Here is a 13,497-nt window from a genome sequence, read left to right on the forward strand (position 1 = left end):
AAAAAATTCTGACATACAGCTAAAGTAGCTGGGAAACATTTCAACATGGTGTGTAAGCATCCTTCACTTTATCACTAAGATAATTACAAAAAAAATGGCATAGATCATCCTCTAGAAAAAAATAAATGCTGCATAGTTTTTTTTTCACGCAGTTCATGTTTCCCCAGCTCTACTGATCTGCTGGCCAAAATGATATATCTGACTGGTAATGTGTTCTTGCTATAAAAATAATAGGTGAGCTGATTCTCCCACTCTATATTATTCTTGCAAATCAGGTGAAACAGGCAAATCAATCCAATTGCCCATGTATGAAATACTCTGTTATACCCTTGCTCCACCTTTATATCCATACAGGTATACCTATATCCGAGTTACTGAATTGACAGTCAGCTCTTGTTGATTGCAACTCATCATTTATATTGCTGGTATAATATAGCCAGTGTCCAGGAAACTGATTTAAAATGAGAAAATGAAAAGGCAAATAGTCCTGTATATTGATATGTATGCATTGTGGTTAATGGGATACTTGTGAAGCCATCATATTCAACATTTTATTGCCCAGCAGATATGTTATTTATAATTTAATATAATAGGTTGAACTATCATAAAAAATGTTTGCTGATTTAGCCAGGAAGAGCAGATGGAGTAATTTCTAACTTTGTAGAAAAATAAAGCTGAAAGCTATTGTAATTTGTCATTCCTACATGCATTTGGAAGAGAAAGGTGACACAAGCAAGTAATGGGATAATGTTAAACAGAGGTCCCATTAAGAACTGAGCTGAAGGGTATAGTTGTCAATGACACAACAATATTTGCTAAACAGTTCATTAGGCTGACATTTTCCAAAACTCTTTGGGGAACGAAAGAGTTAGGATGAGTGTGACAAGCACAACCCATGACATTTCACCAGAAATTTAAAACATGGCATTTGAAACAGATTCTGTACTCATTAACAATACCCTAGAAACAAGCTCATGTTGTTTCCTTTAATTTACTGAAGCAGTAAGCCATCTATTAGTTGTGATATCTGTGCCATGAGAAGATAAATGTAGGATGCTTATTTCCTGGAACATTTGTGGAGTTGGCTAATTTTCTATAGAACAATGAAAGATTTGTCATTCTTCCTAGTTAACAATTCAGAACAAGATGCTAAAACCTGCAAATATGGACAATGAAACAAGATCAAATGATAAGAAGTCATACCCAGATACAATCTATAACTTCAAGGATTTGTAATCTTATGTTACCCAAATTTATATATCATTTTATGTTTGGAAAAAGATGCATCATTATTTGTCTTCCTTTTTGATAGGGCTTGCATTTCATGCAGGATTGTAAGTAATAAGCATAGCTCATGTAGTCATTGGTGAAGTGGCATGCTTTGGGCTCCACAGAGATAAGTATTCTAAGTATTTGGAATCAATATGGACAGAACATGTGCATGTCCATTTTATTTACATCCTACTGTAAATTTAGCTCTTGTCATTGTGCACATAGGTCAAATCATAAATATATTGCAAAAATTATATTTTATTCATATAAGAATCATCCTGTGGATGTGAGTGTTTGGCTCCAACAGCTTCTCCTGGAATTTTGAGACCATTAGGGTACAGCCACATGTTCAGGTTTCCTAATGCTGTTTTGGAAGCCAAAACCAGGAGGGAATGAAAAAGAAGCAAAGTCTTATTGGTCCTTTATACTTTTTTGCCTTTTATGATCCACTCTTGACTTTGGCTTCCAAAACTGATCAAGAAACATCAAGAATATGGAACATGTAGCCATACAGAAGTGTGTCTGAACCCGAGCTCACCAGAATGGTTCAACTTCACTCTGCAAATAGTGCTTTAAATTTGTCTTTCAATTCCATCCTGTTGTGTAGCTAGTGTGGACCCACTGGTCACTTGAACATGCTTGGGGTACATCCAAGGGCATTATCTAGGTGGTAACCCTGGTATTCACCCTTTAACCCCTATAAACTGATCTGGACTTTCTGCGGGGAAACCACCAGACCACTAATGCTTTGAGTAGTCTTTGTTCAAGTGACTGCTGACCCAGTTGGGACACTGGTGTTGAGCTCTGAGGGATCAGGCAAAACTGTAGTCAGGAATAGACCAAAAGGGTAGGCAGAGTACATGCAATCTAATAAACAGTCTGAGGTCAGAATGGAGAACAGACAGAGGTTAGGTTAGGCAGAAAAGGGTCAAATCCACAAAACAGACAGAAGACAGAAATCAGTATACAGCCAGGGGTGCACCTCTAATTAGGCAAAGTGAGGCAGTGGCCTCAGATGGTGCTGTGCTAGAACAGCAGGGGGGCATTAATTTAGCCTTCAGCCCTGCATTCCTGCAAAGCCCTGCAGACATCTTTGTAGATTATTGTACTTTGCTGTTTTACTGTGTTTTTTGCCTGCAATTTGCTGCAGAAACTGCAACAAAACCACAATGTACAATGACCTCTAGGCATAGATGTACAGTCGTGGCCAAAAGTTTTGAGAATGACACAAATATTAGTTTTCACAAAGTTTGCTGCTAAACTGCTTTTAGATCTTTGTTTCAGTTGTTTCTGTGATGTAGTGAAATATAATTACACGCACTTCATACGTTTCAAAGGCTTTTATCGACAATTACATGACATTTATGCAAAGAGTCAGTATTTGCAGTGTTGGCCCTTCTTTTTCAGGACCTCTGCAATTCGACTGGGCATGCTCTCAATCAACTTCTGGGCCAATTCCTGACTGATAGCAACCCATTCTTTCATAATCACTTCTTGGAGTTTGTCAGAATTAGTGGGTTTTTGTTTGTCCACCCGCCTCTTGAGGATTGACCACAAGTTCTCAATGGGATTAAGATCTGGGGAGTTTCCAGGCCATGGACCCAAAATGTCAACGTTTTGGTCCCCGAGCCACTTAGTTATCACTTTTGCCTTATGGCACGGTGCTCCATCGTGCTGGAAAATGCATTGTTCTTCACCAAACTGTTGTTGGATTGTTGGAAGAAGTTGCTGTTGAAGGGTGTTTTGGTACCATTCTTTATTCATGGCTGTGTTTTTGGGCAAAATTGTGAGTGAGCCCACTCCCTTGGATGAGAAGAAACCCCACACATGAATGGTCTCAGGATGCTTTACTGTTGGCATGACACAGGACTGATGGTAGCGCTCACCTTTTCTTCTCCAGACAAGCCTTTTTCCAGATGCCCCAAACAATCGGAAAGAGGCTTCATCGGAGAATATGACTTTGCCCCAGTCCTCAGCAGTCCATTCACCATACTTTCTGCAGAAGATCAATCTGTCCCTGATGTTTTTTTTGGAGAGAAGTGTCTTCTTTGCTGCCCTTCTTGACACCAGGCCATCTTCCAAAAGTCTTCGCCTCACTGTGCGTGCAGATGCGCTCACACCTGCCTGCTGCCATTCCTGAGCAAGCTCTGCATTGGTGGCACTCCGATCCCGCAGCTGAATCCTCTTTAGGAGACGATCCTGGCGCTTGCTGGACTTTCTTGGATGCCCTGAAGCCTTCTTAACAAGAATTGAACCTCTTTCCTTGAAGTTCTTGATGATCCTATAAATTGTTGATTGAGGTGCAATCTTAGTAGCCACAATATCCTTGCCTGTGAAGCCATTTTTATGCCACGCAATGATGGCTGCACGCGTTTCTTTGCAGGTCACCATGGTTAACAATGGAAGAACAATGATTTCAAGCATCACCCTCCTTTTAACATGTCAAGTCTGCCATTTTAACCCAATCAGCCTGACATAATGATCTCCAGCCTTCTGCTCGTCAACATTCTCACCTGAGTTAACAAGACGATTACTGAAATGATCTCAGCAGGTCCTTTAATGACAGCAATGAAATGCAGTGGAAAGGTTTTTTGGGATTAAGTTAATTTTCATGGCAAAGAAGGACTATGCAATTCATCTGATCACTCTTCATAACATTCTGGAGTATATGCAAATTGCTATTATAAAAACTTAAGCAGCAACTTTTCCAATTTACAATATTTATGTAATTCTCAAAACTTTTGGCCACGACTGTACATACCAGAATATGAAGGGCCTTTTGGAAATAATAATGGTAGGCTAAAGGACCTTTGATGATGTTAGCATGTCACATGATCCCAGGTCCTTATTCCTCCAAAAGATGCTAGAAGAGAAGATGGAGAATGGAGAACCTGCAGCCTGTAAGTAAATAAGTGCATGTGTGTTAGTGTGCCTCCCTGAAGAGTGTTTCTTTAGGGAGGCACAAAAATACCAAACTTTAAAAAAGCTAAATTTGACCAGCTAAGAGAGGCTATTGGCCTCACTAAGGGCGGGTTCACATCAGCCTTATGAATTCCATTATTGCTTTCCTTTATAACATGGTTATAACGAAAAATAACGGAATTCGTAAGATGGATCCATTATGCTTGCTCATAGATATCTATTATGACAGATCAAAACGGAATGCCTCTAAAGGTTTCCATTTTGAATTCTGTCTTACGAATTCCATTATTTTCCATTATAACCATATTATAACGGAAAGCAATAACAGAATTCATAGAGATGATGTGAACCCCCCCCTTAACTGGGACAATGTCCTGTAAAATAAAAATGTAGTCACAAAATGCAAGAGGTACAGATTTTATGGAAATAAATGGGTAAGGAACAGGAAAAAAAAAACTATGTGGATAAATAGAAATGTAAAGGAAACAATAAATGACAAAAATAAAGCATTTAAGTTAATAGAACAAGAGGGTAGCAAGGAAGCAAACATTAATAAGAACGGTGTACTACTGTGGATGCAAACAACCAAATCTGATTAAACCCTCAAACTGGTGTTAAAATTGAGAATTTAGCCAATATATCCTCCTTATATTAAGGACATATCTGAGCCCGAGCACCGCGCCAAGGTATCTCAAGTAGCTCGGGACCTAACGCTAACCTAACTGTGCCGTATGGGCAATACCAGGAGCCAGTGAGCAAAAACAGGAGCGTAAGGTCCAACTCACAGCATACTCCCAGTTACTTCCAGCATGTAGCCATGCTTGCAATGAGAGGAGGGAGGAGGCTGTGAGTCCCACGCAAGACTGACTGATAAGGCCTAGGCCTCATAGGTGCACCTAAATGTTGCCTGTGGATGAGAATCAGGCACATTTGAATTTGAAGTTTATATACCTCCAAACATATCTATATACGAACTACAAAAAATTGTGTGGTGTTAAAAGGCAGAAAGTGCTTAACCCCTTTATGCAGTTGTGCATCTATACCCAGGGGTATTACTCAGACCCAGGAGCTGGTTTGAAAGTGTATAATATTCTTTGTGACACAACCCCTTTTACTATAACCACATTAACCAGTGTCATTTCTTATTTTTCTAGATTCACACCTCCCTCATAAATGGGAGACCAAGTGCTGAAGATCCCAGTCCGACGCTCTTAGAATTTACATCTGCTCGCTTCATACGACTGAGACTGCAAAAGATCCGTACCCTAAATGCTGATTTAATGATGTTAGCCTATAGTGATCCACAAGATTTAGATCCAATTGTTACAAGACGGGTATGTGAACCTAATGTTGCGCTAAAACTTTTTCCATTTCAAATAGAAAATATTTTTTTTTTTGTCATAGAGACTTTGAAGCTTCTTTGGCCATGTTATACAAAAAAATTACGTGCTGATAGCATAATACCCTGCTAGGCCATTGAGTATGCGCTCATCTTGCTATATACAATCTACAGTCTGTTTGTTATGTTAATCTTTAAAAACTAACAAAAGATAATTTCAGCTAAAACAAGATGTATATTAAGAATCTGATTCTCAAGCAGGATAAACCACATTATTAAATACATAAAAAAGTAGTTATGTACACTGTACATGTCATTTTAAAATTGGTTGCAACTGCAGCACTGTAGGAATCATTAAAAAAATACAGCTCAGCATTCACAAAATTCATTCAAAGAATCCAGTAAAGTGATTTTTGAATAATTATATTTTAAACTATTCTTTAAAATTGCTATAGTAAAATATTAAAGTCTTTGGATTTGAAAAAATTGAATTTTCTCAACTGATCTTTTAAATTTACAGTGTTATGGGATTATTCATTAGGATGCATTGGGAAGTATCACAGCACAACTGAATGGCAACATCTACTGACACCAGTTTTTTTTTTTAGAGTGATAGAGTACCTTATTTGGAAATGCATGTACATACAGACTAAATTACAGAATAAATTACATTGACATAAAATAAATGTACTTATCCTGTTACTATAAAATCAGTGTTACAGCAGTTGGTCTGGAACCACTATGTCAACCAACAGACTTACATTAGCTTTGGGCAACTTGTAAGGTCATTATCCTGGCAGTCTCCTAGTTTTCACGCTTTAAAGGGGTTTTCCCATCTTGCCATTTCATCCTCACCTGCAGCCAGCTCTGCTGTTCACTTCCTGGTTTCCTGCTTCTAAGGCTGGGTGGGCTCAGGCAGTTTGAGTGAAGGCCGGCCACGCCTCTTTATGACATCACACTGAGAATTCAGTCTTTGCGTGCTAGTTAATGTGGATAGGATGAGTCATCAGTCTGGCAGCCTGCAGTGTCTGTGAGGCCCTCCCCCCTGCAGGGGACTCCTGCATTCTAAAACAGTTTTACACTCAAAACCTGTCTTATCTTTTACAAACCCAATCTGTGTAGCAAAACAATAATTCACTAATATACATTAGTCCAAAAGCATCTGTCTTCCCCAGTCCCCTACCAGCACTGCGGTTGAATCGTTTCTAATGCAGCACTGCTACATCTGTCTTCCCTGAACCACCTCCTATACAGCTCTGCTACATCTGTCTATTTCCCCACCCCACTAGCACTCTGGCTGAACCGCTTCATATACAGCTCTGCTACATCTGAGGAAAGGGATTTAGGGGTCATTATTTCAGAAGACTTAAAGGTAGGCAGACAGTGTCATAGAGCAGCAGGAAATGCTAGCAGAATGCTTGGGTGTATAGGGAGAGGCATTAACAGTAGAAAGAGGGAGGTGCTCATGCTGCTCTACAGATCAATAGTGAGACCTCATTTGTAGTATTGTGCGCAGTACTGTAGACCATATCTTCAGAAGGATATTGATACTTTGGAGAGAGTTCAGAAAACTAGTACATGGATTGCAGGATAAAACTTACCAGGAAAGATTAAAGGACCTTAAAATGTATAGCTTGGAAGAAAGACGAGACAGAGGGGATATGATAGGAACGTTTAAATACATAAAGGGAATCAACAAGGTAAAAGAGCAGAGAATATTTAAAAGAAGAAAAACTGCTACAAGAGGACATAGTTTTAAATTAGAGGGGCAAAGGTTTAAAAGTAATATCAGGAAGTATTACTTTACTGAGAGAGTAGTGGATGCATGGAATAGCCTTCCTGCAGAAGTGGTAGCTGCAAATACAGTGAAGGAGTTTAAGCATGCATGGTATAGGCATAAGACCATCCTTCATATAAGATAGGGCCAGGGGCTATTCATAGTATTCAGTATATTGGGCAGACTAGATGGGCCAAATGGTTCTTATCTGCAAACACATTCTATGTTTCTATCTGTCTTCCCCTACACCACTAGCACTGTGGATGAACCGCTTCCTATACAGCTCTGCTACATCTGTGTATTTCCCCACCCCACTAGCACTCTGGCTGAACCGCTTCATATACAGCTCTGCTACATCTGTCTTCCCCTCCACCACTAGCACTGTGGATGAACCGCTTCCTATACAGCTCTGCTCTCAGTAATGTCCTCCCCTCTGTGTCCCTCCATTCAGTAATGTCATCCCCTCTGTGTCCCTCCATTCAATAATGTCCTCCCCTCTGTGTCCCTCCATTCAGTAATGTCATCCCATCTGCGTCCCTCCATTCAATAATGGCGTCCCCTGTGTCCTTCCACTCCATATTGTTGTCCCCTGTGTGCCTCCACTTCAGAATGTCATTCCCTTTGTGTCCCTCCATTCCATATATGTGTCCCCTTTGTCCCTCCACTCCATAAAGTCTTCCCCCTATTTTGCTCTATTCCATAATGGGGTTCATCCAGAATTCCTTTATTGTCCTATATTGTAATATCGTTGTTGGATTTGGTGGTGCATTTATTCATATAAAAATGATACTCACCTATTTTGAAGTTGGCCTGGTCCTCCGATACTTGTCTGGCACGTCCTCTCTCTCCACTTCTGTCTCCGAAGTCTTCGGGCGGCGCCACATGCGCTGATCTTTACTTCTTTGTGCCGCGTCTAAAACGGAGCCACGGCATAAAGGAATAAAGATCAGTGCATGTGCGGCTGCGTAGCGCCGTGCGCGTCCGTGAATGAAAGGAGAGGCCGGGCACTGGATAGCTGTGGATCTTCTGCGCATGCGGCAGGCGAGATTTGGCCGTAACTAGGGGAAAAGCAATGACAACAATGAGTAAGATGGGGTTTATCAAGAATTTTATCAAGAAGGGTGGGAATTGGCTAATACATTATATTTACAAAAATTATCACTGTCACATTATTACCAGATTTAACAGTGATCATTGTGATGGGAATACCCTTTAACCTCTGTTAACCTGGCTATGCTGAATGGGAATCACTAGGCCAATACTTCCTGAAGTATTATCTGTGTGATTGACTGCTGACCAACAGGAGTCAGAGACACTGGTGCAGAGTACTGAGGGGTCAGGCAACACTGTAGTCAGGGAAAGGTCTGGGTCAGGTCAGGCAGACTATTAGCAATCCACTAAATGAGCAGAAGTTGGTACACGGGCAGACAAACAAATACAGTACACTTTTGGGGAACTAGCAAGCTAGGAACCTATTGCTAAGGCACCTTCCCAAAGAGGAAGGTGCCTTAAGTACTCCAGGGTTGCCAGTCAAGATGGTGAAGATTAGGGTGCATGCTTGCCCTTTAAGAACCAGAGGGAGTGTTTGCATGCCCTACTGACATTGAAGGAGGACTTATCAGCAAGAAGACTGCAGCCTGCATGGAGGGACCGAGCAAACCTTATTGCCAGGCCTGCTAAGAAGAAGAGAATGGGAGGCTGGGTCCACCTGGAAAGTAGAGAAGAGCAGCGAAGGCCACAGGTCATTGCTGTAACAATCACATCAGTAGTGTCTGTATTGTTGTTCATATTCTCAGTTTATAAATTATGACAGTTCTCATTAAAGTCTTAGGGGGTCATTAACTATCAGATATATGCCAGTATTTTGGCATATATCTGGCACAGATTGTGTCACAAAGGTTATTTGCGTTGCAATCTTCAACTTTTCCCTGCTCACGGCAGGTGTAAGAAAGAGGATGTAATGTGGGCAAGGAAGGTGCCGGGCCCATCTCATTTATCATTTTCTATGCCTGTTTTAGGCGTAGAAAATGGTCTAAAATTAAGCCAGCAAGGAAGCTGTCTTACATTTAGAACGCCGATGGATATGCCGAAGTTATGTATAACTTCGCACAGATCCACTGCAGAGCAAGGGTTATTAAGACGAGTGTCTAAAACGCCGGTCTTAATAAATGACCCCCGTAATGTTTTACTATATGATATTTGTTGATAATGCACATTATATAATAAAAATATAGGCAAACTGAGTTGAATGCAATCAGATTTAGGTAGCATGTCCAAAATAAATTACACTACACCTGTAAGGGGAAAGAAACACATGTACTGCATGCATAGAGCTCATCGTTGACCACAGTGGTGATGTCATATCTGTTGCAGCCAGTGATTGGCAGCTTACTCTGCATGACTAAGCAGTCAAGGAAGGGTTTCAAATTGTCAATCACCGAGTGGCACCGCCCACATGATTCTGATGCCTAAAAAGAGAGGTTTAAATAAATTAATTCCAAGTTTTACTGAATCTTTTTCCACTAAACTATACATAAATCTGCTCAGCTTTTTCTGCTCTGTAAAATTCTGCCTATAGATTGTACTACATTTCACGGTGACAGGATGCCTTGAAGAAACATGATAAAGATACAGCCAATATAACTGTCAGTAAATAAACATATTTAAGAAACATACATGACTAAACAAATACATTACTTACTATAAAATAAAATAAATACTTCACTCTATATAATTCTAGCTGTGTTTTTTCATTATTTATTTCACCACACATTAGACAGACTGTGACAGGCTTTAATGCAAGAAGAGAAAAGGCAAAGGTTTCTCTAACTATAGAGCAGCAATTACGACTATTACTCATGATTCCTCTTTGACGGTTATTACAGGGGAAGTTTACTAAACAAGTTAAGGCTTCAAAAAGGAAGCTGTAATGTCTGGTCAGTTTATCCTAGCATCTTGCTTACAAAGGATAAATGAGGTGTTGCTATGGAAACCAAGAGAAGTGTATTCTCTTACTAAGTTGATATATATGAGGTCTGTTCATCTGAGAGTTCCTTTTCTCCTTGTGTACAGTAATTATGGTAGGAATGTGATATCCAGCAATGCTACCCCTGAAACTCCAATTGGCCATTGTTTGGCACTAGAGATGAGCGAATAGAATCCAAAGAAGTGGAATTTGATCCAAATTTCAGGATAAATTCGATTCGCTGCAAAGCCAAATTTCCTTGTGCTTCGTGGAAGCGAATAAATTTAACCTGAAATAGAGTAAAAAACAAAAAAATTATGTACTTACCTCCTCCATTTGCTCGCAATGGGGCGGCCGCCGCCATCTTGATTGAAGATCTCAGCCAAAATCCTGTGCGTGGTGACGTATGACATCACCATGCTGACCGGCGTGACAATGTCATCTCGGGCCACGCGAGATTTCGTGCAAGATCTTCAAGCAAGATCGCAGCCGACCAGTTGCAAGCAAATGGAGGCACTACGTAAATTTTATTTATTTTTTCCGGTTAATTATAAACTGTATTATTACTTTCAGATGCTGCAATCATGTATTAATGCGGCAACTGAAGGGGTACATTGATGGGGACCTGCGCTATCGCAGCTCCTTGTCATTGCACCCACTACTTCCCAAAAAAAGAAAAAATCGTCACAAAGCAAATTTTTTTGTCAAACTTTGCTAAGAAGCCAAATCTAATTTTCCTAAAGTTCGCTCATCTCTATTTGCCACTCTGATGGATTTCCTAGGATATATTTACACATGACCCTAATCACATATATGGCAATGGCACAGATTTACAGTTGCAGAAATATCTACAAGAAATTGCATGTCCCTTTCATGAGTAAGGCTGAGATAAGCTAACCAGCCCCATAACTGCCTCATTCCTGCAATTTATAAGGGTCCCAGCACAAAGATTCCTACCAATGATAAACTATGAAAAATCTCTTTGACTTACTAAGTTGAGGGAAATGATTATTTAAAGCTTAACTGTTTCATTTTTCCACAAATCAATAGTAAAAGGAAATAATAAACTTTTTAATACATGTTATTACAGAAAAATGCTCCTTTTTTCCACTAATCAGACTCCTTTCCTCCCCACTGCCTCCTCCATTGATCATTCATTCTCAATTCACTGATCAACTCCTTCTTGGCAGACAAATCAGATTACCAGCTGAGTGATCAGGTTATGTACAGCAGCTCCATAAAACTTTATAGAAGTGGTATGAGGAGGCAAAGAAGTGAGAAGCTACAGATTTAAAGGGAGAGAGAGACAGACAAATATGCTACAGTTATGTCTGATCTATTGCTGGATTAACAGCTACATATAATATTCTCTATGATCCTTCTGAATGTGTGATAGGAATAGGGAAGAATGATCACTCTGTGCTGTTTATAGCAGACATCATAGAAGCTAGTCTCTGCCCACTCTGGAACTGATCCCATGGCAAACTGACAATTACACTAGAAATGGAGCTTGCACAAAGGGAGAACTGCAGAAAGATGGAGACTACAAGACATACCATGACCAGACACAGTGTCATTTCTCAAATACACACACCTGCAATGAGAGGGATACTTTAAATGTTTAACCCATTGATGACCAGCACCGTAAATGTACGGCAGAAGTTGTCACTTTAAATATGGTGCCTGCTCGCAAATGCCCATGGCTAATGTCTGAGATTGTCTATAATGCCAATCACAGACATTTAAGATAAAATGGTCAAATGTAAACAAAGCATATGAGTAGTGAAAATACTGGGCGTGAAAGTTATATTCTCACGCCCAGGTAAAAGCTTCCCTCGGCTGAGATAAGAGAAGCCGTTGCCTTGTAATGATAGTGATTTGGGACTAGTGCTCAGTGAACGGTCCTTCAGCACTGCAGGAGTTAATCCATCCTCCCGCTCTTGTTCAGGTGCTGGTTAAGTGCTGATCTGCCTCCTAATTTATTTGGGCTGTGGATTCACCTCCTCACCAAGATTTGAGGTTTTATACTTGTTAAGGGTCTCATTTGAAATACAGTGTACCAAACCCTGTTTGTCTTCTGATACTAATCCTTGCTGCCTGCCCCGACCTTGAAACTGTGACCTGGATTATGCTTGTAATTAGTCTGCCCTGACCTTGGAATTACCATTAAGAAATATGCAAGTACTCAGCCTGCCCTGACTAGTGGACTGTGTTCAGACTGCACTTTTTGCTTGAGTCCTTAGTGCTTTGCACCAGTGTGTCTGACCCCTGTGGGTCGGCAACCACCTTCACCAGGACTATTCAAAGAATTAGTGGTCTAGTTGGTTACTTGTAGAAAAGTCCCGGTATAGATCCCTATATAGGGGGTTAAAGGTTGAATACCAGGGAACCAACAGGACAACGTCCTCAGGTTTAGCCCAAAGCCATACGGGTTAGTTGGCACAGTGGTTCCACACCCACTGACTGTAACAATAAAATGGTGCCATTAGAAAGTACAACTTGTCCTGCAAAAAAAAGCAAGGAAAGGAAAGGAAAAATCAAAAAAGTTATGGCTCTGGGAAGGCAGGGAGAAAAAACTAAAAAGCAAAAATGAAAAATTGCCTGGTCCTCTAAGGGTTAAACTACTAAACTGAGAAAATGTTACATACCCTCTTTCCCTAAGTCAAACTCACAAGACTTCAGATAGCTGAGATGTATGGAACTGTCTGATGGTTAAAGGGTTGTCTGGGATTGGTGACATTTGCTTAAGTGCACTGTAGTGACCTTAATTGTACATACAGTACAGACCAAAAGTTTGGACACACCTTCTCATTCAAAGAGTTTTCTTTATTTTATGACTATGAAGGCATCAAAACTATGAATTAACACATGTGGAATTATATACATAACAAACAAGTGTGAAACAACTGAAAATATGTCATATTCTAGGTTCTTCAAAGTAGCCATCTTTTGCTTTGATTACTGCTTTGCACACTCTGTTTGTTATGTATATAATTCCACGTGTTAATTCATAGTTTTGATGCCTTCAGTGTGAATCTACAATTTTCATAGTCATGAAAATAAAGAAAACTCTTTGAATGAGAAGGTGTGTCCAAACTTTTGGTCTGTACTGTACATGCCTGCATTACCTTTATTTTCCTTTTCGGATGCCCTGTTTTCTAATCTCCAAATTCTGAGCCGGAAGTGCGATTTCTCTACAAGTTAGTGACGTACGGGGCCCCT

At 40.1% G+C, this 13,497-nt stretch overlaps 1 protein-coding gene across 2 annotated transcripts in view; it reads left to right on the forward strand.

Moving 5' to 3' along the window:
• The window catches only part of LAMA2 (laminin subunit alpha 2), a 1,085,231-nt gene that overhangs the window by 379,487 nt on the left and 692,247 nt on the right, over positions 1-13,497 (forward strand). For both annotated transcript variants that reach the window (XM_040429125.1, XM_040429126.1), the window contains exon 5: positions 5,349-5,528. In XM_040429125.1, coding sequence (XP_040285059.1) covers positions 5,349-5,528 — 180 coding nt within the window. The remainder of the gene's footprint in view (positions 1-5,348; positions 5,529-13,497) is intronic.

Source organism: Bufo bufo, chromosome 4 (genome assembly GCF_905171765.1).
Source record: "Bufo bufo chromosome 4, aBufBuf1.1, whole genome shotgun sequence".
Classification (NCBI taxonomy): Eukaryota; Metazoa; Chordata; class Amphibia; order Anura; family Bufonidae; genus Bufo; species Bufo bufo.